Source organism: Strigops habroptila, chromosome 6, assembly GCF_004027225.2.
Source record: "Strigops habroptila isolate Jane chromosome 6, bStrHab1.2.pri, whole genome shotgun sequence".
NCBI classification, from domain to species: domain Eukaryota; kingdom Metazoa; phylum Chordata; class Aves; order Psittaciformes; family Psittacidae; genus Strigops; species Strigops habroptila.
This window is the reverse complement of record NC_044282.2, coordinates 74,645,838-74,672,602: the sequence shown is the minus strand read 5'-3', so window position 1 is coordinate 74,672,602 and position 26,765 is coordinate 74,645,838. Positions and strand designations below refer to the sequence as shown.

Below are 26,765 nucleotides of genomic sequence, written 5' to 3'. Positions count from 1 at the left end.
AGTGGGGAAAGCAGCAAGGGTTGTGCTCCTAATGGAAATTGCCAGCTGAACACAGCATGAGCAGAATCACCTCGTTGTTTGTCATCTTTCACATTCAGGTTCGTGCCTAAGTCATGTTGGAGCATGTAACAGCTTTGGCACAGTCTCACCAGTTTGGATGGGGAAGTCACTCCACTTTGTGCCATGAAATAACCATAACAAACACATCCAACAAACAAATCCACCAGCTGCAGCCATCCCTCTGTGTTACCCTGTCTGCAAGGTGGAAGTGAAAATGGAGGAGATGATGGTTTTAAAGCTCACCTGTTGTTTCTAAGCATTGGACACATGTGTAGGATGTGTGTAATTTTGACTTCCCGCAGGTTTCATTCTAGGCTATTGCTTTCCTCTGCACGTGTTATGGACTTTTGTCTGGTACATCAAGCTCCTTGTTTTCCATTTTCATCATTCCCGATTCTCAATCCTGACCCGTTATCTGCAGCTGGAGAAAAGCAGTGTCCCCTGATAGATTTTACTACCTTGCCACTAAAGGAAAGATAGTCCATAGGACACATGAACGTTAAGAGAAACTACATCTATTTCCTTTTCTCTACAGACACAATCTTCTGTTACTATAACAAATGGTGAAGATTATCACATGTGTTCACGTGGTTTCCTGATAAAATCTGTTTGTTCACCACATTGTGGTCCCAGTAGCTGAGCTGCCATTCTCTCAGGCATCTTTCTCAATTGAAAAGCTTCCAAGCACAGCTGGACTTAGTGAAACTGTGGATATTACTGGCTATTTAACTCCATATCCTTGCATCTGTGAGAAAACGTGGGGTGATGTTTAGTGGTGGACTTGGCAGTGCAGGCGGAACTGCTGGACTTGACGACCTTAAAGGTCTTTTCCAACCTCATCGATTCTGTGATTCTATAACATCCTGAACCCTGAAAACCTGTGGTAATGGGAACATTGTCCTGCAAAAGGAAGCTCTGTTTTCTCTGCACGGTTATCCGAGGGTGCGATGTGGGGAGCTGTGGATGTCGGGTGCCAGCAGCAGTGGTGTGCCGGGAGCAATGTGAAGTGATCTCTGAGTCAGGGTGTTTAGCAATGACTTGGGAAAGGTGCTGGAGTTTGTTGCTATAGTGAAAAAACAATAATTCTAAGCTGGAAAAATTACTTTTGGCATGGAAATAAAAAAAAAAAAGACATAAACCTGCAGAAGACAGAGCATTTGGAGTTAGGGATTAAACCTCAGACTTAATTTGTCTTGAGGTATTGCAGGATTTTGGGCGGGAGCGTTGATCTGGTGGAGGGCAGGAAGGTTCTACAGGGGGATCTGGACAGGCTGGATCAATGGTTTATAGCAAATTGCATGAAGTTCAAGCAGGCTCAATGCTGGGTTCTGCTTTTGGGCCACAACAACCCCCTGCAATGCTCCAGGTTTGGGGCAGAGTGGCTGGAAAGAGCTCATGGAAAAGGAGCTGGGGGTGATGACTGATGGAGCTGAACGTGAGCAGCTTGTGCCCAGGCAGCCAAGAAGCCACCAGCATCCTGGCCTGTCCCAGCACCAGTGTGGCAGCAGGGCCAGGGCAGTGACTGTCCCCCTGTGCTGGGCACTGGTGAGGCTGCACCTCGAATCCTGTGTCAGTTCTGGGGCCCTCACTGCCAGAGAGACATTGAGGTGCTGGAGCGGGGCCGGAGAAGGGCACCGGAGCTGGTGCAGGGCCTGGAGCACAAGTGTGATGGGGAACGGCTGAGGGACCTGGGGGGGTTAGTCTGGAGAAGAGAAGGCTCAGGGGGGACCTTCTCGCTCTCTGCAACTGCCTGACAGGAGGATGGAGCCAGGAGGGGGCTGGTCTCTGCTCCCAAGGAACAAGGGATGGGACAAGAGGAAACGGCCTCAAGCTGCACCAGGGCAGGTTTAGATGGAGCTGAGGAACAATTCCTTCCCCAGAGGGTGCTCAGGCATTGGAACAGGCTGCCCAGGGCAGGGCTGGAGTCACCGTCCCTGCAAGTGTTCACACCCCGTGTAGCCGAGGCCTCAGTGCCATGGGTTAGTGGTGGCCTTGGCAGTGCTGGGGAACGGTTGTGACTGGATGAGCTTAAAGGTCTTCTCCAACCTGGTTGATTTTGTGATCCGCAAACGCTGCTAATACATCGAGTGAGCTGTGCACTGGCCAGGCTAGGTAGGGAGGATTTCGGTGCTCTGATGCTGGGCTGTCCCAAGGTGCTGTGCACACACCGAGCACCAGTCCCAGACACTCAGTGCTCTAATTCCTCTACTTCCTTCAGTAGCCTTTCAGCTCCTTTGGGAGCAGCCCCTTTGCTGTTGATCCGATGGGTGCAGAGGCAGGAGCTGCTGCACACTGAAAGTCGTTTCACCTGAGCTGTGCTGGCAGCAGCCTGCGCCAAGCATATTTGCCATTCCATTTGAAAGGGAGTCAAGGTCAGCTTGTTGCAAATGCGGTTTGACCGGTATGGAAGGGAGCAGACTGTCTTCAAGCTCTGTTTAGAAAGCAGGCAGCTGCCCAGGTAACCTTTGCCACAGCGGCCATTAGTGCTGCGGTCATGAGGACGCTTCCCTGCTCTAGTGGAAGGTGTCCCTGCCCGCGGCACAGGGGGGCAACTGGAGGAGCTTTAAGGTCCTTTCCAACCCAAACCATTCCATGGTTCTATGTGGGAATAAGAAAGAGGTCGGCGGGACTCGTGTCTCACCCAGCTCCTGCAGCCGTGTGTTTCCCAGGGCAGTTATTAATACAAATCCACTCTTATACTGTCACAGCCCTGTTGAGTTCACTCAGTGGAGTTGAGGTGGGACACAGGGAGGATGGTGTGTGTGACCCCTTCCCGCTGTCCCACACTGGGCATTCAGCCACTGACCCTCTGGTCTCTCAGAAAGTGAACTACATTTATGTCAGTTTTCTCATCACATCGGTGGAGGAAGAAGCGCCTCTCCTCAAGCAGACAAGGGGCTAGATGCCTGCCTGTGACCCCATCCAGCCCTGGTGTGTGCTCATTTCAGTGTACAAGCTCCAGTTTATTTATTGAACTCCTAAACAAAGTCAGTCCTTGATGTACCACGATCACGGAGCTGCAGTTTGCAAGGCTCCGTATGCTGGTGGTATTGTCGGGGGGGTTTCCGTAGAAAGGAAATTTCCTTCCCAGTGTTGCTTCAAGATAAGTTGGATTCTCCATTATCGATCCCGCCGGCAGCGCAGCTTCCGTTTCCCTGCTGTGCATGTTTTGCATGGGGCGCATTTCTCTTTACCCTTGGGAAACAAATGTTTTCACAAGCTGCAGGACACTTGGAGCTCCACCCTTATCCTCTGGTTTTAGTTAATCTTCACCATCTAAACCTGTATTTTTGAGAGGAGGAAGGACATTTGTCAGAACGATCACATGAGATCCAGAAATAGCACTCTGGGGCCTGTTGCTGATGTTAAATCCCTGGTGTCATCACTCATGGATGCACCTGGCCCTTAGAGTGTGTGTTTTTACACAGCTCTGCATGTAAAAGAGTCATAGTTGTGTTTTGTGCTTAGCCAAATTGTAAAAGTACCACGTTCCTGTAAGTATGTGTCTTCTGAAACATTTAACTAATATTAATTGGTTTTAATCCTGTGCTTGTTTTAACCTGAAACCCCAGAGCTTGAAAAATAGAGTTTATCAGTTTGAAAGGGCTGGAAAAAGCATTGCAAAAACCTGCAGTCATTGTGAAACACCGTGTAGAAATACTCAGGAGGGGTTTTAACATGACCAACCCCAATCACACCACTTTCAAAACGGGCTTGGTTTGTGTTCCCACGTTGTGGGAGCAACACAGGAGCGAAGCGAGGCGGGGATAGGAATGGCTGTGCCTTACGTGAGACCCCCTGGAGCCCTGCATCCAGCTCTGGGGCAACAGCACAAGAGGGACATGGAGCTGTTGGAGCAAGGCCAGAGGAGGCCCCGGAGCTGCTGCGAGGGCTGGAGCAGCTCTGCTCTGGAGCCAGGCTGAGAGAGCTGGGCTGGGGCAGCCTGGAGAAGAGAAGGCTCCTGAAGGGGAGACCTTAGAGCAGCTCCAGTGCCTAAAGGGGCTCCAGGAAACCTGGAGAGGGGCTTTGGACAAGGGCCTGGAGGGCCAGGCCAAGGGGAATGGCTTTAACCTGCCAGAGGGGAGATTGAGATGAGCTCTGAGGCAGAAGCTCTTCCCTGTGAGGGTGCTGAGGCGCTGGCACAGACTTTTCCCAGAGAAGCTGTGGCTGCCCCATCCCTGGCAGTGTTCAAGGCCAGGTTGGACACAGGGGCTTGGAGCAACCTGCTCTAGTGGAAGGTGTCCCTGCCCGTGGCAGGGGGTTGGAACTGGAGGAGCTTTATGGTCCTTTCCAACACAAACCATTCCGTGATTCTCCCTTCTTGTGTGCCTGTCCCTAATAGCGTCAGTGGGGAACTAGAGCTGCTCTTCACCCCGCCAGGTGCATGATCAAGGGGCCTTCCTGGGTGAGTGAAACCATGGCAGCTGTGCTCAGAGCAGAGCTTTTCATGCTGTATTTGTGTGGTGTGTGGCAGGGTGAGGAGGGTGCTGCAGAGGATGGGTGGGGATCAGGGGAGAGGAGCAAAGATGAGAGCGGGTGCAGAGCCAGAAAAACCACCCGAACCCTTCAACCTCTGCCTGTAAACAGGAAATCAAGGGCCACAGATAGCGAGACAGGAGGAAAGGGGAAGGCAGGAGGGGAGAGGCAGCAACTGCTCTTGAACCAGGGTAAAGAAAACACATGTGACAGCACCAAGCATCAGCCATTGAAGCACAGAGGGCCTCCAAGTAGATGAGAGTTGGTCCCATCCGCTCCCTCCCCAATAATTCAGTGTGTGTAAGGATGCTGAGGCAACACAAAAGAGGAGTCGTCACTGGAACTCTTTCAGGGTTTATTCCCTGAATCCCCACTGCTTTAAGAACACACTTTTACATGTTTTAGGGCCTCTCTAGGACAGCCTTTTTGGGTAGGTGACACCTGGGCTGCCAAGGGACCCATCTCCCCCCTCCTGAAAGGGCTGCCTGGAGCCAGGATGAGCCATGTTGACATCCTTTGACTTGCTTTCAACAACAACAAATCCTAAACTGGTGTTGGTTAACATAAGAGCACTAAAGATTTCACAAGCTGACTTGGCATCTCGCTGTATTTCCCACATCATGTCTTCAATCTGTTCAAAATTAGGCCTTAATCCTTCATCTTCTTTCACCAAAACCACATGGATGTTCTTTTCCCACCCATTACTTTTATCATGAGCCCAGACTGAGAGGGTTGTTGATAATCCTAACTTCTGGCCAAATATTTTTTAATGGGTGGCTTCATGATGATATTTGATAGCTTTTCTGTTTAACATAATATTCTCTATTTCCAACGCTATTTTTAGGATCCTGTACATCCGCGTTTCTCTTTAGAATGAATGCTAACCACAGGGATCCCTGAATGTTGTGCCTCTGTATAGCAACCACAGTGATTAAATAAGTAAACTTGCTGAGCTGTTTTGGGGCTAGTTCAAGGTGGTGAAGGGAGATGTGGTAGTTCCTGTTGGAATTCTCTTTAAAAAGCACCAACTGTTGCAAAGTTTTCCTTCTGTAACTCATTTCAAGACAATACTTTAACTAAAAAGCATGGATTACTAGACAGGCAGATGCAGCGTTCCCAGGAACTTACTATAAGTAGTTCAGAAAATATATATGTAAGTTTAGTCGACACTATATTTAAATCATTCTTTGGATGGACAACTATTACCACGAGTCAGATGTGTTGGCTTTTCTCTTCTTGGATCCAGGATGGAACAAGCTGTGTTGTTACGCCACTGGTATGAATTGCAGCACGGTTCTGAGATGCTGCAGCTCTTGACTGCAAAGATACTAGTTGTATTTCTGGTGTTGCCTTGGTGCAACAAGCGTTGGGCTTTCCAACCAGCTGGTTTTTCTCCTGCTCACACAGTGCCGCTTGTTATTTATTACTATAATTCTTATATTACTCCCTTGTGGTTATTGCTGACTTCCTGCTTGCTTCCTATGTCACAGCAAACCTCTGCTTCAGAGGGAGGGCAAACAGGAGTAATACAAACTGCCAGCTCATGAAAGCGCATTGCTCATTTATCACAAACCCTTCCTTTCATATCTTTCCAAGCCCCATTTATGAATTTTACACCTTATAGGTACGTAAAAGCTGTTACAAATGGGGCAGTTTCAGTGCATTGGGTTTGGTCATGTCCTACCACGTGGGTAGCAAGAGTAAATTCAGAAATACATGGGAGGAACTGAAATCTTAGAGTGGGGTTTATGCAATTGAGCAAACTGCCACTGAATGCTGGTCTGCTCTTCCTCCTCACCACCCTTCTGCTATCTGATTTCTTACTATCTGTTTTACTTGTTTCTCCACCTTCTGTCCTCTTCAGGTGCAGCTTCTTTACCATTCCTTGTCCAAGCTTGAGTGAGTCCAAGTGTGAGCACCTGGACACATGGTTTTGACAAATTTAGCCTATAGTGGTTCCCAGCTCAATGACTTTTGCTAACAAGGAAAGGCTCCATCCCAAGCCCTTGGCAGAAGAATTTAACCGCACAGATGTATAACACTTTCTGCCCAAGAGATCTTGGCTTGGCAAATCGCTGCTCAGAGGTTTCCAAATTGATGTGGACCTTAGTGGGGCTGTGCATTAGTAGTGCTCTTGTAGCCAGTGTTTTCATGTATAAACAGTTGTGAAAGACTCTGGGAAAGTGGAAAGAGCCCATTTTCTATGGCTTTAAATAAATGCAAGCCTACTTCAAACATGCAGTTATGGAAAAGTTCATCTTGACATTGGGTAAATACAGTTACCAATGTGGAATCTGCAAAGAAATATCAGAATAAGGGGGAAAAGTAAATGGGAATCTTTGGTTTCTGCTCTCTTTTGTACCTATTTAATCCAGGGTGACTTCTGGTATTTCAGGGGATCTGCTGTGGATTTGTGTGTGTATCCAGGAGCAGAAGTTGGCCTGTTCTTCCAGTGGTGGAAGATAACTCTTGATGAATTACTGGACAGTTCAATCAGTCTAAACAGGCTTTTACGGTGTAGCTCTACAACAGACCTTCTTACGCCTTGAGAAAGCTGCTTATCTGAGCAGCAAGTCAGCCTGCAATCTGCAGTTCAGATTTATTCCATAGAACTCAGTAGAACTCCCACTGACATTAGAAAATGTCATGAAATGGGAAGAAAGGTGGATTTTCAGTGTGAAGTCCCGATTTCTTCGATGATTCTGCTAAGACAAGCCATACCTTTAATATTAGCCAAGTTTGAGCATCACATTTTCACATAGGTACATGAAGTATGCTTTAAGTAACACTGTGTTGTTTTCCTAACAGATGAACGTGAGGCAGTTCAGAAGAAGACTTTCACAAAGTGGGTTAATTCCCATTTGGCACGTGTATCATGCAGGATTACAGATCTGTACACCGACCTTCGAGATGGAAGGATGCTCATCAAACTGCTGGAAGTTCTTTCAGGAGAGAGACTTGTAAGTGTTCATTCATATTCATTGTGGGGTTTTGTTCTGGTTTTGGGTGGGTTTTTGGTGAAGTCTTGGCTCAACTGAACTACAGCAAAACTTGAGTACTGAGGCTTCAAAAGAAGTCTGTTGCTTCAGGTGGATCCAGACACGGTTAGAATATCATCCTATTGGTTTCAGTAGGAATCAAAGGCATCATAGAGTCATGGAATGGTTTGGGTTGGAAAGGACCTTAAAACTCATGCAGTTCCACGGGCAGGGACACCTTCCACTAGAGCAGGTTGCTCCAAGCCCCTGTGTCCAGCCTGGCCTTGAACACTGCCAGGGATGGGGCAGCCACAGCTTCTGTGGGCACCCTGTGCCAGCACCTCAGCACCCTCACAGGGAAGAAAGGAATCTTTGAAGGAATTCTCTTTGTAGTTTTAATTGCACCCCACTGCCCAGGAATGCTCCTGGGTTACTTGATTTTGCTAGGATAGGTAAGGCTTGGTTAGGAGACCATCTAAAATTATTTTAAATAGATGGTTCAAGTTCTTTCTTTGAGTATGCTGAGAGAGCCCCTTGATACCAGCACAAGGGGGTGGTGAGTAGGAAAATCCCTGTAGTGAAAAATGCTGATGCATGACAGGAAAACTGGGTGTCAGGAGGAAAACTGTGTCAGGAAACAGGTATCAGCTTTTCCTTCAGTTCCTTAAATGATGGCTCTGCTCTTAGCTACCTAATATAAAGCAATCTTTTCAAAGAAATACGGGTCTTTAGCTAAGACCTAAGGCTACATAAGGATGCGACTGTGTAATCGCTTGTCATTAAGCCCTCCTATTAATGGGAGCTCCATGGCTTAAGACTCTGGTTAATGAATTGACCATATGGCCCACAGCATGTGTGTGTACAGTGAGGCAAGAGAGGAAGCTTTCTGAATGCATCTGGGAGGGTAAGGAAACTCTGACGTGCGTAGAAAGAAGTACCCTGTGTTCATGAAGGTGTTGTGTGGATGGAGGCAGCTGATCTCGATGTTTGTCAACTCCAGTTTGCTCAAAACATATTTCTGTGCCACACCATTTATTTCAGTGAGCTGTCAGGTTTGACCTGTTCGCTGCAGGTAGCTGATATTATTCATACAGGAATAATATATATATTCATACATTGGTAGGGCAAGAGGTAATGGATTCAAATTTAAACAGGGGAGATGTAGGTTGGATATAAGGCAGAAGTTCTTCCCTGTGAGGGTGCTGAGGCGCTGGCACAGACTTTTCCCAGAGAAGCTGTGGCTGCCCTATCCCTGGCAGTGTTCAAGGCCAGGTTGGACACAGGGGCTTGGAGCAACCTGCTCTAGTGGAAGGTGTCTCTGCCCGTGGCAGGGGGGTGGGACTGGATGATGTTAAGGTCCTTTCCAACCCAAACCAGTCTGGGATTCTAAGTAACTGAGACCAACATGCCCATTAGTTGAGGATTCAGACAGCAAACATGCCACCTTTGAATCCTCCTATCTGCCTGCCAAGGCTGGGCTTTCTGTGTAGACGGGCGGTGAAGCTCGGACAGTCCCATGACTCTGTGTGTTTCATTGGCATTTTTCACTCCAGGATTTGAACATGCAAACAGGGCTTACGCAGCCCTTGGGGTGGGGAGAATGCTGGGTCTTGCATCACGGTTTGTGTATGGTGCTGGCAGCTGTCTGCGCCACCACAAATTCCTTTTGTAGCTTCCTTATCTCAGGATGGAGGACAGGAGTCTCTGTTTGAACAGTACATTCCACCACACCTTCCTCTGCAAACAAGAATACAGATAACGCAACACACTAAACCTTCAGACTATTACACACAGCAGAAATATTCGAGGAGGATTGGCACATAGCATCCACTTGCTGATGTTCTCCAGCCTTTTGGAATTTAGTTTAGCTGGTATTGGTGAGGCTCTGACATCTCCATGGCACCCAGGCAGAGCTCTAAAGGCAGAATCTTATGCAGAAAGCTTAAAATCAAGACAAGGAACATCAAATGGTTAGAAAGCAATAAACAAATGCAGGAACCAGCCTGGATAACTATTTTAATATGGTGTGTTTACCGATGCAGTAGAACAAACAGGAATTGTTTTCTCTCTTTTGAAACTGGGATTCAAACTGAAGCTGGAGCCATATACCTGTGGAGCAAAGTCTGGGATTTGGGGTAGTAACCGGGAAGCAGGACTGCTCTTTGCTCTCTGCAAGACCTCCAGCCTCATGTGCACAAAGCCTGCATTTCTCAAAAGCTGTTGTGATTTTTGATGATGAAAACCCAGAAACTCAAAATGAGAGCATCCAGCAAAGACAACATCTGCATCTTCCTGTCTTTGCACAGCTTGATTCCTAATCCTAGCCTTTAGTCCAGACCTTGCTACATAAAGTCCTCTGCACAGCACAGTATTTGGAAAGAAATGGATAGCATGCAGTAGGCTCCCTGAGCAAAGTGGGAAAGGATCCAGTCAGGATGAAAAGTCAGTTGTGATTTTGTTTGCACATGTTGCTACCCAGCTTCTCCCAGACAGAAAAAGAAAGCTCAGAATTGTTTTCAGCATAAGATTAAGCATTTAGCTCAGTTTCTTCCATAACTAAATAAAGGATTAGTAAATTCCTGACAATTCCTGGACACTCAAATGTCAAACTGTTTAAGCACATTCTCTGCAGTGATTTTTTTGTTGGAAAAGGGAAGATTTTTGATGTAAGAGAAATTTTCCTCTGGTTAATGCCTGGATCTGTGTTAGGCTAGGAAATGTGAAGGTTTACTCATTGTGAGACTGTGCAGGAGAGCGTGGCAGGCACAGCCACACCTTGTACAAACCAGACTTGGGTGCTTCTTCCTCATTTTGCTTCAGAACCGTGGGTTAAACTGTGGGGAGGGACACAAAAATGGAATCTTTAGTCTTCTCAGGATTCCTGATATTATTTTGGCCAAGTCATAGAATCCCTGTGTGGTTTGGATTGGAAGGGACCTTAAAGCTCACCCAGTTCCAACCCCCTGCCACGGGCAGGGACACCTTCCACTAGAGCAGGTTGCTCCAAGCCCCTGTGTCCAGCCTGGCCTTGAACACTACCAGGGATGGATTCCGGAGTGTTCCTATTGATAGCAATGGATCTCCAATTGGTTTTGGCCAACCACATAACCTCACTCTTGCTCCCACTCACACTATGGCTCTTCACCCTGTACTGTACGTATGGTGTGTGCATGGAATTTGTGCTTCTCCAGAGGGACTTTTAAACCCCAAAGCAGTGGTAAATTCCTGGAAACTCTTGCTCTCGCTGGGAGTTGCAGGATGACTTTGTCTGCATCATTACCCAGCCTTGGGAAGAGAACTGTGCTGCCTGAAAGCTGAAGTGAAACTAATGACCTCTGGGGTTTGTGTGTCCTGAGGGCATCCTTCTAGCAAACGTTTCACCTCTAGCACACACACTTCCACAGGCTGCTGTTTCCAGGGACCATGACATGGCTCTGGCTGGAACTCTTCCCCTTGAACACAGTCAGGATTTTGCCTGAGCTATTTCCATGGGCTGTTAATTACATTCACTGCAGAAAACAAGGAAGTTATGTCAGGTAGCAGTTGGCTGAGTACCTCTGATGAGGTCCCAGTGAGCACTGAATGGGCTGTCCAGCTGTAATCCGTGTCTGCAGAGCAAAGTGCCTTTAACTTCATTTGGTTTTACAGCACACTCTGTATGCTGTGAATATATATTCATGTTTTTTTACATTGGACCTCCATAAAGTTGTGTTATGTTGCTGTGGCTGATTTTTTACTATAGTTCTTACTTTCTTTTCCTATGAAGAAATTGTTTGGAATAAATCTCTATATTTTTATACTATTTACCCCACTTCAGCTGACCAAAAAAAGCAAAGACATTTCTTTTGTGAGGAGTTTTTTACAGTCAGATCTGAGCTGCCTTTTTGACAAGTGCATGTCTGTATTTGCAGATAACTCTGGAGCATTCATTACCGATTCCCTCTGTTGCCCGCCTCCACCAGTTATCAGTTGCTTCATATCTCTATATTGCAGAATCTCTTTTAAGTGTGGGAGAACTTGTACTGGAGGCAAAAACAGCATCTTGGGAAAATGCATCAGGCATGGCGTGAACCTTACAAAATCATTTCTCTTCCTACTAGTGAGTGAATACACTAGAGAGGAAAAATGAAGGAAGCAAACAGGGAAAATCCTTTGAAAGGCAAATGAAGTGGACTCCTGGTGTGTGTGGTTCAGGTCTGGCATGTTGGCATTTTTGCCATGGGTTTGACACGTGCTGCCATTATCCTTGTGTAAATGCACCATAAGATGCAAGGAGTGGTTTTGTCCATTGAATTTGAAGAACAGATGCACATGGCATTGCTGGCTGGGAGAGGATATGTGGTGATGGTGACCCACCTGCCTGGACTCAAGAGTTACCAAGCACTTCTGGGTTTTTCCTTCCATCTACATTAATAAATGTTTTTCTTCTCCCTTTTACCTTCTAGCCTAAACCAACTAAAGGAAGGATGCGCATCCATTGCCTGGAGAATGTTGATAAAGCCCTCCAGTTCCTGAAAGAGCAAAGAGTGCACTTAGAAAACATGGGATCCCATGATATTGTGGATGGGAATCACAGGCTGACGCTTGGCCTTATTTGGACTATTATCCTGAGATTCCAGGTAAAGATCATAGAGACACAGAATGGTTTGGGTTGGGAAGGACCTCAAGATCATCCAGTTCCAACCCCCTGCCATGGGCAGGGTCACTTTCCACTAGACCAGGTTGTTCCAAGCCCTTGTGTCCAACCTGGCCTTGAACACTGCCAGGGATGGAGCATACGTATACATACACAGATAGATAGACACACATTTGAGCTTTCCATGGTTGTTTGTAATGTATTTCATTGTGCTTTTGAGGAGTGGAGTGCTCCCAGACCCTCCACAGCTATGACCTGAGGCTAATCCTTAGGATTAAGTTAGTCTTCATGATGCTGCCAATCCATTGTGGCAGCCAATGGGAGTTTCCTGTGTGGAGTCATATGGGTTTATTTTTAAATTACTCATAAGTATGAACCTCTGGTCATAGACCTCTATACTCTTGTGGACCTTGGAGGAAGTGCTGTCCTCAGCTGCTCTTCACCTCAGTGGTGAGCATCATCAGCCTGGCTGACTTGGCACTGAAGTGGATTAGGAGTGTCCATAGGAATTACTTTAGTGTCCCAGCTAAAGGCTGCCGAGATTTCTTCTTCTCCAGCAACATGCACATTGGTCTTTGCCCTCAGTTCCAAAAGGTTGGGAAGTCCTTTTGTAGAAGGGATAATAAATTTATGTAATAAATATATATTTTATAATAAATAACAGAGTAATAAATATCTAATATAATATCTAATATAAACATCTAATAAATTTAACATTCTGTTAATTTTGGTGTGGCTCAGTGTTTTCCTGATGTGAAAATGTCTGCCTAACTTTCCGTGGCACTTCACTGGAGCTACAATATTCTTTTTACAAAGCAGCGAACTATATCCATAAAATGAGATCTATTTGTCCATATGAAGTAAAAAGTAGTTTCCTTTTCCCCCTTCCCCCATCCCCCCTTTTTCCTTCTTTTAAAAGCTGGATAACAGCCTATAATGAGGAATAGAAGGCTGTGATACTGCTGACACTGATAGTTGTGGTACTCCCATCTCCCACAGGAGACACCTCGCAGGGTGAACCCATAGTGCTGTATAGGGCAGGGTTTGCTTTGACAGCTGGAAAACAGTTTTCCTCCTGAAGTTTAAACTGTTTTGCCAATGGACTACCCTGAACAAAGAGTAATCCTCCAGTTAAATAAGGGCAGCAGAAGCTTTTTGACATGAATGCTCTTAAATGAGGAAGAGCATTCACTACTTCCACCCTGCCTGACATCCTAGATTTCCTTTGGCACTTCTATTTTGCTACAATTCCTTTCATCTTTTCAGAACAGGCAAACAGTGTGTTTTCACACAGGAATATTTAAAACCTCTTTGTTAATTTTAGATCCAAGATATCAGTGTTGAGACTGAGGACAACAAGGAGAAGAAGTCTGCTAAAGATGCTTTGCTTTTGTGGTGCCAGATGAAGACAGCCGGGTGAGTGGGGATTCAGGGATTCTCTCTGAAGCTCTTACAGCATTCTGATATTTCATTGAAATCATTTTAAATGGGCAAACATGTATCTGTGCTGAAGTGGAGTCATCCAAGAGAAGTGAATTGATGTTTACAAGTCAGAAAATTCTTATTTTATTAATGCTGCATGGTAAACTTATCAGTCTGATAATCACAGAATCCCAGACTGGTTTGTGTTGGAAGGGACTTTAAAGCTCATCCATTTCCAACCCCCTGCCATGAGCAGGGACACCTAGACCATAATCCGTGAATACATAGTAATATGCTGACTCTTTTTCACCCTATTCTGAAGAAATAATGATGCTTCAGATGTTTGCCACCAACTTCTCCCTTGTTCCATGTATATGGAAATATTTCCAAAGTGTCTTTCCCTGACAATAACTTTCTTGCATAATTAAATATCCATTTGTAGAGATTCAGTTTGTTTCCCCATGAAACTTGGATGTCCCTGTAATGACTTGGAGCTCTTCAGCATTATTCTAGACTTGCAGGGATTTGAAACCTCACAGGTTGAGCAAGCAAGTTGTAGAATAGTACCTTCAAGTGATTGCTTGGAAGGACATGGGGAGCTTTTGTCTGGAATGCATATCAGTTCTGTGGGGGTTACAAGAGTAGTTGAGATGCAGTTACCCCTAGTGTCAGGCTCTGATTAGAGGACAGTCATGATGACAGATTATCCTTCGTGGGATGCTGATATCCCACCATTAGGTTTACAACAAGGGTGTCACTCCTGCAACCAGCTTTTAGTGACAGAGGACCTATACTGATAGTGCTCTCCTTGCTTTTTGTTCCATCAGTTACCCCAACGTCAACATTCACAACTTCACAACAAGCTGGAGGGATGGGATGGCTTTCAATGCACTAATACACAAGCACAGGTATGTGTGGGTAAATGTCTTTCTGGGTTTTGAAAGCCTGGACTGCTGCAGTGTGCACTGGGGTTTGCAGTTACTTTGCAGCTTGATTTTACAGTCCATGGAGAGGAGGAAGTTGAAGAATTAGTGAGAGTTTTACAGCAACTTGCCTTGCTTTAGAGCTTTACAGCTCTTGTGGTCACTGTGAGCTCGTGCAGGCAACAGCATCACAAGTCAAAACAGGTTGTGTTTGGTTCTAAGACAATAAATTACACCCATAATTGTTTTGGTCCGTGACTGACCAGGCTGCAAGAGAAATTCTTGTACCTATTAGTAACCTATGATGGGTCTGGTTGCCAGAGTTCAGGGTCAGGAGGGGGAACCACACACGATAACAACCTGGAGGGAAAAGAAATCCCTGCTCAGGGATGGCAAAATGCGGTGCTAGACTGATACGGGTGGGGATGCTGCTCACTGGCAAGCTCAGGTGAGGTTATTGGGATGGCTTGAATGCTTACATGGGCATGAGGAGGGACTGGGTGACCACAACTCTGTTCCTTTCTTCTCCAGGGTCGCCTTCACTGTTAAGCTGTCCTGATTTTGTCTATGGGCTAGGTTCTGTCATGGCATGTGCTAGGTGTTACTTCTTCCTTTAATACTGCTGTTGAAGCTCACAGGGCTACTGAGCAAGCAAAAGGGGTTTTCTGAGGTTTGGAGAGTTTAGTTCCTGTATTTGTCGTGCTTGGGAGATCTGAAGAATTTTCCATCCTGTCTAGGCCTGATCTGATTGATTTTGACAAGCTGAAGAAATCAAATGCACACTACAATCTGCAGAATGCTTTTAACCTTGCTGAGCAACACCTTGGTCTTACCAAGCTCCTGGACCCTGAGGGTAAGAATTCCTGCAGTTTCAGCTCTTTGTGGGCTCTTTTCTCCACCCCTCCTTGTCCCAGGGCACAGCTTTGTGATAGCTTTTTGGGTTAGAGAGCAGCAGGATGCTGCTGGCTGACCTGGTGATACATCCAAGGAAGGAGGGAGAGAATGGAAGATGTCTCCTGCAGAAGACTGAGCGCTGGTAGCAGGAGAGCCCTTAATCCTGTGTTTATTTTCCCCTATCTGACAAGATCACTGGTCTGGCCATGTATACACAAAATCATTCCAGTTAGAGGCATCCTTCTGATCCACCCTGAGAAATACCTTCTGTGAGCTGGGAGGTGAATAATGGGAATTTTAGCAAACAGTTATCACCTCCTTTCACAGCCTGTCAGTGAGTTCCAGCCTGTGTGTATTGGAAAGCTGCTCAGTGCTAGGACAGGAAACTTTCCTGTCACAGGGCAGGTAGACGCTGTGTATTTGGGCAAGTTGCTTCTTGCTTATTTTCCAGTGCCTCAGAATTGCTGCAGGAAAGGAAAGAATTTGTTTTCCACCTGTATCTCTCAGAAGATTTGCCTGGACAGACATACTCTTAGGTTTGAATTCCTCTCTCTGAATGCTGATACAGCATTGAAGTCCTCAATTACCAGTAGTTCTGTCAACTCACACTGGCACTAGAGAGGTTCTTTGGCCATGCACAAGCTGTGGCAAAGCCTGGAGCCTAACTCAAAGGCCCACAGCCCACAGCCACATGCTGTAACCACAGTCCACACTAAGACAGAGTGATAACCCAGTACTTCCTAATGACAGAGTACGATAGTATACACCACCAAGTGATCCAGAACCAGTCCCAAGCTGCTGAGTTTATTTCTGATCAGGACATAACTCTTAGGAGCTGAACTGCCCCTGAACCCATCTCTGGCTCTTCAGTATGTCCTTGGTGCATGATTTGCTTTGTTGTTTTAACCTGTGCACCTCAGTCTGCTAAGACAACTCTTGTTTGGTTTGCAGATATCAGTGTTGACCATCCTGATGAAAAGTCAATCATCACCTACGTGGTGACATATTACCACTACTTCTCCAAGATGAAAGCTTTAGCTGTTGAAGGAAAACGTATTGGAAAGGTTTGCAGGTTCCAATTATAAATTGTCATTAAACAGTTGAAATATTTCTGATTTTACATATTTCCCCCCCCCTCTTGGGTGTTAGTTTTTTAAGAGTCCACCCTATGGTAGTTTTTAGCTTTGCTTTTGAGCGTGTTTTGAATGTTAAGCATTCCCATGTGACTGAGAGTAGTTAATTTCCAGCTGCCTCTTATGAGAAACCATTTGGCTGGAGTTTTCTTTTTGCTTGTTCATTTTGCATCATTGCTGCTTTTCCTTTCTCATTAACTGCTCCTCACCCTCTGGGTCCTCTTGTCGCTTCTGGAGCCCAGAGAAGTCCCTCATTTAAAAACTGTGCAGCTATTCTCTGCCCTTTGGCAAGGCTGCTCTCGTCTTTGCAGCCAGCAGACTGAACATGAATCCTTTTGTAAGCCTCTATTGCTATGGGTTCATGAGAATTCGCTGCTGGAACACACAAGCCCTCATTCCTCAGGGATCCCAGCCCCTGTGGCGCTCAGGAGTGAGTGGTCTGATTCATAAGTCAGGTCTCCCAACAGATTCTGTTCTGTAGCTTGTTGGATTTAAATGGCTGAGGAGCGCTGCCCTTGTTGCTCACGTTGTGCTGCTCGTTGCAGGTGCTTGACAATGCCATTGAGACAGAGAAGATGATTGAGAAATATGAATCTTTGGCTTCTGACCTCCTTGAGTGGATTGAGCAAACCATCATCATCCTCAACAATCGCAAGTTTGCCAACTCCCTGGTTGGTGTGCAGCAGCAGCTTCAGGCATTCAACACCTACCGCACCGTGGAGAAACCACCCAAGTAATTCTCATCTTGGCTTAAAACAACAGTGGTTTTGTTTTGTTTAGTCAATCATTGATTTTTTTTAAAGCACAAACGCATCCAAGTAACTTTAATCTTGGCTTAAGGATTTATTTTGTGAAGAAACCCAGCTATCACATTTCTAATTTGCACTCTGTGTTACTGCTCAGGGCCTCTTTGCTTTATGCTGTTCAGTGTGCAGATAACCACAGCCTGTCTGCAGGATCTGAGAGTCCTGGGAGCTGGCACTTCTAAGCCTGCCTTACAATATGAGTGGTAGTAGCATGCTGGTGTAGTACTATCACCAGTCGTGCTTGCTAGCAGTGTGTAATTCCAATACACTGCTATTAAAAGAGCTTACTGCTTATCCAACCTCAAAAGGAAGTGTGTCTGGCTTTGTAAGACAACCCTACACTTACTAAAACTGATACAACCAAAGCTGGGCAACTTATTTCTGGAAAGTTTCTTTTTAGCATTATGATATCAAATCTGTTTGTTATTTTTGTCTAATAGGATTTCTAATGGATAATAATCACAATCCAAAGCATTACAGAGTATCCAGACATCTAAAACTGCAGACTGTTCCCCAGTGCCTATGGAGTTTGTTTATTTCCCAGGCATAAAACCGAGGGAAAACAGTGGGAAGAGTTTATTGACTGCAGTGGGCTTTAAATAAAACTTCCATTTCATGTGTTGATAGAGTCAAACAGGACAGCACATGTAATAGAATAAAACTAAAATGCAGTCTTCTGTCCCCCAAGGGGGTTTAAATCTAAACACAGACAAGTGGCTTCTGTGAAGTTTCTGTTGCTGTGACCCAACTGGTGCCAGCGGATGTGGGGGCTTTTTCAGGTGCTTCCAGCTTTCACACAAGACGAAGGTGTTTGTCTGAGTGCTCCATTCATAACATCAATATTTTAAAGAAGTGCTTTGTTATATCTCAGGAGCAGTGAAAAGCTTTATTGTAACTCAATTCTTTCATCAAATTCTGTTTAGATTTACAGAAAAAGGGAACCTGGAAGTGCTGCTTTTTACCATCCAGAGCAAAATGAGAGCCAACAATCAGAAAGTATACATGCCAAGGGAGGGCAAACTCATCTCTGACATTAACAAGGTAAACTGAGCCAGCTCCTCCTGTGCAACTCAGGATTGTGTTGTTTCCTTTCAGTCTCTCTCTCAGCACACTGGGAAGAAACACATTTGCTATCTCCCGTCTCAATGTGGGGACCATAAGGGTGGTTGACCTTTTCCTAAAGCTTGGACTCACTAATCTAAACCTGGGTATCCTCAGATCTTCTGCACTGGAAAGATGCTCAGTCACTCTGGTTATGATCTCATAGCCCTGCCTTACTCCTCTGTGCTCCTGGCTATTATACTATATATACTATATATACCCAAATACTTGGGTTTCAGGCAGTTCCACATCTGTTAGGATTTAGGAGAATCTGGGGTAGTTTGTGTTTAATTATGAGTATATTTGTTTGTAAGAAGATCTGAAGGGTTATTAGCTGGCTTTCAACAGGCTTCTAAGACTTTTATAATGCTCATGTCACACATGTGAATAACTTCTGGCTTTGGGTGGAAAAGGACTTGTATGCACCAAAAGTAACCAAATTCTGCAGTTGTGGGGTTTTTTTCCATAGTGGATGTAATAACGAACAACAATTGTGTGTTGACTTTAGAGGTGAGAGGGCGCAAATCTGTAATGCTCATTTCCTAAAGGGGGGAGATAGAATCTGCTTATTTAGGAGCAGCACTCAGAAGATTATGTTTCTTTAATAAACTCTCTCTTACACATTTAAGCCAGGTTTGCTTAAGCTTTGTTGGAGGCCAAACCCAAATGATCTCAAGAAAATGTATGAGATAAACAAGTCCTCTACCCCTTGCTCAGAAAAGGAATGAATGAATGAATGGAGAACTAATCTCAAGTCATACTCTTACATTAGCAAACAAGGTGTAAGCCCAGCCAAAGCAAACCAGATTTATTGGCATATACCTAAATAAGCAGTGTAGTGAGGCTTGGCTGGGGTGGCCCCAGTACTGATTCCATGCAAAGCAGCTGTGATTTATCATATTCCTATAAGAATGTGTGTTTAGAAGAAGCATTTTTTTCCTCCGTGTCTTCAGGCCTGGGAAAGACTGGAAAAAGCTGAACATGAAAGAGAACTGGCACTGCGAAATGAGCTCATCCGACAGGAGAAACTGGAACAACTCGCACGCAGATTTGATCGCAAGGCAGCTATGAGAGAAACCTGGCTGAGTGAAAACCAGCGTCTCGTCTCTCAGGTGCTGCTTTCACCACGTGTCTGCATGACTCAAATGGTTCCCAGGAGTGATTATAGGATACAGAGCTCGCCAAGAGGACATTTCCTCCCCCATACCTCCCATTTTACTCAATCTGTGTATATTTATAGTTGCTGTATGTGTGTGCAAATGTATATTTAGTGTACACACCATGTATCCTATCTTTAATGTATTTGGATATACCTTTCTTGAATCTATCAGGCTGTACTCGGGAGATACTGATGTGGAAATATCTACCCACAGTCAAGATTTCCTTTATCTGAGTATTTTGGCCAATTCAGTGGAATTAGCCCAGGATTTAGTTTTATGTTTTAATATTAGAGATGACTTTAAAAAACCTCCAAAGCCCCATCCTAATCCTCATGGCCACCATGATTCTTTCCTCAGAGATAGTAAGCAATATCTCTGATTGTAACAGTGGTTCTCTGGTTATCAGGGATATCTTTTACTTTATTAAAGAAGGCTTTTCAGAGCATTTTGAGATCCCAAATTTGCTGATAAGTGTATTCTGCCCCATCAGGAACCATGTTAGAGTTTGAGCATTAGGGCTTATCTCCTCAGCAACCATCACTGAAGAAGTGTCTCTGTCTTTACAGGACAATTTTGGCTTTGACCTTCCAGCAGTAGAAGCTGCAACAAAGAAGCACGAGGCCATTGAAACTGATATTGCAGCATATGAAGAACGAGTCCAGGCCGTGGTTGCGGTTGCAAAGGAGCTTGAGACTGAAAACTACCATGATATCAAACGCATTACTGCTAGAAAGGACAACGTTATCCGCCTCTGGGAGTATCTCCTGGAGCTGCTCCGCGCACGGAGACAGCGCCTGGAGATGAACCTTGGTCTGCAAAAGATATTCCAGGAAATGCTGTACATTATGGACTGGATGGATGAGATGAAGGTGGGTGTCAAAACATGCACCAAATGTTCTGGAAAGGTGTAGATGTCCTTTTTGGTAAATCATTCAGATTGATTTTACCCCTCTGGTTTAATAGACAAGTGCAGAAGATCCGCAGTCAGGAGCAGAGAACAAATTCCTTATACCTTAGGATGGCTTTTTAAAACTAAAGATTAAAAAAAAGTAAGGAAAAAGAACAAGTTCACTCCTATAAAAAGGTACTTTTTAGCTTCAAGCCTGTCCCATAAGGGTGAGAGGCTTAGGTCACAGTGCTTGGGTAAGGAGGACAATTTTGGTTGAAAGAGAATGAAATCATCTCTCTCCATCACAATTTACATGGGGAACAAGTCACCTCTTCACCTCTGTGCTTTAAAAAGCATGAATTTCTTCCTGTCTGTTCTCCTGGGATCTGGGAAAGGAAAGGACCATGACTTTGTTCTTGTCCATCAGCCAGCAGAACTTGGAAGCTGTTGGAGGAAAGAAAGATGTCTGTAGCTCAGTGGCAGCTCACAGCACCTGGACTGAGACCTTTTCAATGGTCCTGCTGAGCTAACTCAGCTCCATGTCATCCTAGACTGAAAGCTGTATTGAAGAGCAGTCAAGTTCTTCATGGTTGCCAGTGATTTTAAAAATACTGGCTCAAATTCATATCAGCCATGTCTCTGTACATTTGCAATAGCTCTCCTTATGGGCCTGGTGTTTCTCTGGACTTAAATCAATGTCACAACAGAGAACAGGATAATGCCTGGAGTCAGCAAGAAACAGCTTCGGGCCTTCAGCCCATTTTACTTGTCTTTTCTGTTTCCATCAGGTGCTTCTGCTGTCTCAAGACTATGGCAAACACTTGTTAGGAGTTGAAGACCTGCTGCAGAAACATGCTCTTGTGGAAGCTGACATTGCAATTCAGGCTGAGAGAGTGAGAGGGGTCAATGCATCTGCTCAGAAGTTTGCCACTGATGGAGAAGGTAACTGGCAGTCAACACATCCTCCTTTGTCTTAATTACATATGAGGTTATCTATAAGCCTCATTAGTTCTGCAAGGCATGTTAGGTTAAATCAGCACCAGAAGACATTCCAGCTTCCTTTGTTCCTTCTTTATTGTGTCAATGATTAATTTGTCCAGGTAGCTGCTCAAGAATTTATTGTTGCATTGTGTTTTGCATGGGTTGTCACGCTCCGAACCAGCAGCTGGTGTAACTCTGTAGCAGTCACCATTAGTTCTGTGGTTCTAATGCAAACGATACAGCTTATCAAACCCAGTCTGATTTTGTCCCAATTTATGCTACATAGAAGCAATTCCACTAAACTAGTGCCATTAACTAGAATAAATGATCATTTTGTGCAGGTGTGTGTAGAAGCTGGTGTAAACCTGGAGTAGTGAATTTTGTTTCACTGCAAACGGTCACGAGTATCTTTCCTTTTGGGGTTTTTTATTGCTTCATGCAAAGAACAGTATTTTCTGATGTGTGTAATTATATGGTGGAGCTTCAATAGTCCAAGTTGTAACATACATTCTCTATCTGAACAGGTTACAAGCCGTGTGACCCGCAGGTGATCCGGGACCGTGTTGCTCACATGGAGTTCTGTTACCAAGAGCTGTGCCAGCTTGCGGCCGAGCGCCGGGCACGCTTAGAGGAGTCCCGGCGCCTCTGGAAGTTCTTCTGGGAAATGGCTGAAGAAGAAGGTTGGATCAGGGAGAAGGAACAGATCCTGTCATCTGATGACTATGGGAAGGACCTCACCAGTGTTGTCCGTCTCTTGAGTAAGCATAAGGCGTTTGAAGACGAAATGAGTGGCCGTAGTGGCCACTTCCAGCAGGCGATCAAAGAAGGTGAAGACATGATCGCGGAGGAGCATTTTGGGTCTGAGAAGATCAGAGAAAGAATTAAGGATATCCGGGAGCAGTGGGCTAACTTGGAACAGTTATCTGCCATTAGGAAGAAGCGTCTGGAGGAAGCCTCTCTCCTTCACCAGTTCCAGGCTGACGCTGATGATATTGATGCATGGATGTTGGACATCCTCAAAATTGTCTCCAGCAATGATGTTGGCCACGATGAATATTCGACTCAGTCCTTGGTCAAGAAACACAAAGATGTGGCTGAAGAGATTGCAAGCTACCGGCCAACCATTGACTCTCTTCATGAACAGGCGAAGGCTCTGCCGCAGGAACACGCCGGCTCTCCAGATGTCCAAGGCAGATTGTCTGGAATAGAGGAAAGGTACAAGGAAGTTGCTGAGCTGACTCGGCTGCGTAAACAGGCCTTGCAGGATACCCTGGCTCTTTATAAGATGTTCAGCGAGGCAGATGCTTGTGAGCTTTGGATTGACGAAAAGGAGAAGTGGCTGAATAATATGCAGATTCCAGAGAAGCTGGAGGACCTGGAAGTGATCCAGCACAGGTGAGAATGCCTTTACCAGGAAGCTTGGGGAATACTGAGTGGAAGTTCTTTATACCACCTTTCTTCCTCATCTTGCCTGTGGCTCGGATTCCTCAATGCCTGCATGATCTTTCAGTGTTTGGTTTTTCCTCTCCTCTCAGATTTGAAAGCTTAGAGCCAGAAATGAACAACCAGGCATCGCGTGTGGCAGTGGTGAACCAGATTGCTAGACAGCTAATGCACAGCGGCCACCCGAGCGAGAAGGAGATCAAAGCACAGCAAGACAAGCTCAACACAAGGTGAGTGAAGGCCTCATGCTCATGAACAGGACACCAGCTGAGACAAGTACAGTAGGGTCACTTCTGTTTCTTATATGTGTTTTTAAAGACACTTTGATACTGTTACCTGAAGTATATTCAAGGTAGGCTTTCAAAGCTTCAGAAGGAAAGAGAGCTGTCTTTCAACTATCTGATTAACGGATAGAGCTTAGCTATTGACTTCAGTCAGATCTTGAGTGATTTGAGAGCTGGGAATTTACTCTAATGACTATTATGATAAGAAACCAGTATAATTTCATGTAAGCTCATTTTCTTGGCTTCAAAATAAACCAAGAGAGTACGTTTTATGTGAAAATGAGATGTACCGTCTAGTGTGAAAATGAGCAATTTTTCACTTGAGGAAAAATTATACTTTTAAGGACTCAGTGTTGCTCATGCTTGCCATATTCTAATATACACCATGGTTGAGTTAATGGTTGTTTTGCTGTTGATGATATAGGAGGGACTGAAAAGCCATGAATAAGGTTATTTATTTCATGGCTTACCAAGCTAATGTGAGCAACTGCCTGCTCAGCAATGTCAATGTGTTTATTATACACAAATCTCAATGTCTCTGCTTTTCTCTCCACACAATTTCAGATGGAGCCAGTTCAGAGAATTGGTGGACAGGAAGAAGGATGCTCTGCTCTCTGCCCTGAGTATCCAGAACTACCACCTTGAATGTAATGAAACCAAATCCTGGATCAGGGAAAAGACCAAAGTGATCGAATCCACACAGGATCTGGGTAATGATCTGGCAGGGGTGATGGCCCTGCAGAGGAAGCTGACGGGAATGGAACGTGACCTGGTGGCCATTGAAGCCAAGCTCAGTGACCTACAGAAAGAGGCGGAAAAGCTGGAATCGGAGCATCCCGACCAGGCCCAGGCTATTCTTTCACGGCTTGCAGAAATCAATGATGTATGGGAAGAAATGAAGACCACCCTCAAGAACCGGGAAGAGTCCCTTGGAGAGGCAAGCAAACTGCAGCAGTTCCTGAGGGATCTGGATGACTTCCAGTCCTGGCTGTCCAGAACACAGACTGCAATCGCATCCGAAGACATGCCAAACACACTGACGGAGGCGGAGAAGCTGCTCACTCAGCATGAGAACATTAAGAATGAAATCAACAATTATGAGGAAGATTATCAGAAAATGAGGGACATGGGTGAGATGGTGACCCAAGGGCAAACTGACGCTCAGTACATGTTCTTGCGCCAGCGCCTACAAGCTTTGGACACTGGCTGGAATGAGCTCCACAAAATGTGGGAGAACAGGCAAAATCTCCTGTCCCAGTCTCATGCCTACCAGCTGTTTCTCAGAGACACCAAGCAAGCAGAAGCATTTCTTAATAACCAGGCAAGTGGTCAAGATATACCTTATTGTATATAACCTTATACATGTTGGCAACACATACTGCAGGTAATAAACAAGATCATTTGGCAGGAGAGCTACAAACAGATAAATTGCCCTTTTTTAACTATACTTTGCTTTTTTTACCTCCTTGGAAACATTTCTTTTCATGTGTGGTGAATCTGTTGTTGGAGCAGCCAGCACAGCCCAAGTGTAATACTGTTATCTCTCTGCTTTATGCTTTAACCACAGGAGTATGTTCTGGCACACACGGAAATGCCCACTACCTTGGAAGGAGCAGAAGCTGCTATTAAAAAACAGGAGGATTTCATGACCACGATGGATGCCAATGAAGAAAAGATCAATGCAGTTGTAGAGACTGGCAGGAGGCTGGTTAGTGATGGGAACATCAACTCGGATAAAATCCAAGAGAAAGTGGACTCTATTGATGACAGGTAAGGTGGGAACGATGGCAGGATGTAGCTGTTCATGCTTTAATCCTGTTTTCTGAGAGCTGACCTTTTACCAGACTCCAAAGGCAAAGCAACATGTTGGAAAATGCCTGTTGCAGGCTGTTTTCTTTGTCCTGTGGAAAAATAAGGATTGTAATGTTTCAAAAATGTGCCAGGCTAATCTTAATGAAATATTACCTCTCCCATTTTCCAGAGACTTCCTTGGTAATGAGCTCACTACCCAGAATTTGGCTATAAGAGCACTGCTCTTGCAGTATTCACAGACTTTATGTTATGGTGGGAGCTGTAGCAGTTCTCTCTGTCTGGTTCCACAAGTCTTAGTTTTCCTCTGCTACCTCCTGGCTGATTTAATTAGAACACTGTATTCCTGCCTGTCCTCTGAGGAAGGAATGTGGCTCTTCAAGAGTGGAATTGGCATTGTATTCACCCCACCCGCCTGGCTTTGATCCTTCCAACTTGTCTGGCCCTTCTGAAATCAGATTAGGAAGCCCTGGTACAAATGTGTCTTTCATCCTAGAACAAGTCTTTTGCTTTGTGTCTTTAGCTGTGGCATGGATGTAATAGAACAGTAAGTGTTTCTTTTTCTTTGAAAACCAAATGTTCAGGTTTGATGGCTGTGATTCATGGTTCTTTTGGCTTTGGGTTTGAATAACAGTGGAGTCTTTCAATGTGCTTTTCAATCATGAGTGTCAGAACACAGCAGTAAGCTCATACAAACTTTCGCGTCAGATGTTACTGAGGACCCTTCTCTCAGACTTGCATCCTCCCATAGCTGTAAGCTCTGGGTTATCCAGATGCCTGTATCTTCAAGGAGAAACTGAATTGAAGCAGTTCAGAAAATGTTGTGCCTTTCCTGTGTTGGTGGCCCACTGCGTATGCACCCACCTCAGCTGTGCCTCATGGCTTCAGAAGAGGTGGATGTTCCTGTACCCAGAGCTTGCTGAGGGCCTCTGAGCCCACTGACAACCTGACCCCAAGGATACCTCAGGTTTTCATTCTCTCTTTAACCAGCTTGACTCTTTTTAGATCCCAAAAACAATCTGCAAAGGCCAGGAAGAGATTATATGAGAACAGTCAAGGTGAAAGCTAGGAAATCAATTTTCCTTATTTACCCCCTGACTTTCAATGATGTCCTCTGCTATAAGTTTTCCCATCCATTTATGAAAGGAGGAGGACTTGATCCTGGCCTTCTGGTCTCCGTTCTGCAACTTCTGGACTCTTAGAAGACAAGTAGTATATACAGTATATGTATATATAGACAGGATATAGTAGCAAATGGTCAGCTGCTTCTTGCAGCCCTTTCTGGAGTGGGAGGCAGCTTCAGCCTCCATCCTGCTGCGGGGCTGTGGTGTTCTGGTGACTGTTTCCCCCAGTGCAGCTACTCCTCAGTGTCCCCATTGTCCTGTGCACCCCATCTGGCCACCTGGGCTGTGCTGCCTGTAGGCCACATGCTGGAGTTCCTCCTCAGAATGGCGGCAAGTCCCAGAGACTGGAGTTTATTAAGCCTACTGCTTTTTTCCAGTGTGTTTCCTCAATCCCAAAGCAATTTATGCAGAGCTCTGCAGGAACCATCCGGTGTGCTGCTCTTCAGGAAATCCCTGTGATTGCTCTCGGAGTCTGTAGGGCTGATAAGCCTCCAGAACAAAGCCTTAGGGCTGGGTGCAGTGGGAGTGGTAGCAGAGGAAGCCTCTTTGGTTTTACACAAAACTGCTCTCCCGACCAAGCTCCACCTGGATGTTTAACAAAGGAACAAAACAAACAAGTACAAGTATGTGCAGCGGCTCCACGCTT

General features: G+C 45.3%; 1 protein-coding gene across 3 annotated transcripts in view; it reads left to right on the top strand.

Annotated features, from left to right (window-relative positions):
* Positions 1–26,765, top strand: part of SPTBN1 (spectrin beta, non-erythrocytic 1) — a 135,829-nt gene that overhangs the window by 74,039 nt on the left and 35,025 nt on the right. For all 3 annotated transcript variants that reach the window (XM_030489245.1, XM_030489244.1, XM_030489247.1), the window contains 15 exons: positions 7,345–7,496; positions 11,960–12,133; positions 13,475–13,566; positions 14,400–14,480; positions 15,233–15,348; positions 16,341–16,453; positions 17,068–17,255; positions 18,252–18,369; positions 19,383–19,541; positions 20,156–20,458; positions 21,267–21,420; positions 21,984–22,854; positions 22,995–23,132; positions 23,751–24,507; positions 24,754–24,956. In XM_030489245.1, the coding sequence (XP_030345105.1) occupies positions 7,345–7,496; positions 11,960–12,133; positions 13,475–13,566; positions 14,400–14,480; positions 15,233–15,348; positions 16,341–16,453; positions 17,068–17,255; positions 18,252–18,369; positions 19,383–19,541; positions 20,156–20,458; positions 21,267–21,420; positions 21,984–22,854; positions 22,995–23,132; positions 23,751–24,507; positions 24,754–24,956 (3,619 nt within the window). The remainder of the gene's footprint in view (positions 1–7,344; positions 7,497–11,959; positions 12,134–13,474; positions 13,567–14,399; positions 14,481–15,232; positions 15,349–16,340; positions 16,454–17,067; positions 17,256–18,251; positions 18,370–19,382; positions 19,542–20,155; positions 20,459–21,266; positions 21,421–21,983; positions 22,855–22,994; positions 23,133–23,750; positions 24,508–24,753; positions 24,957–26,765) is intronic.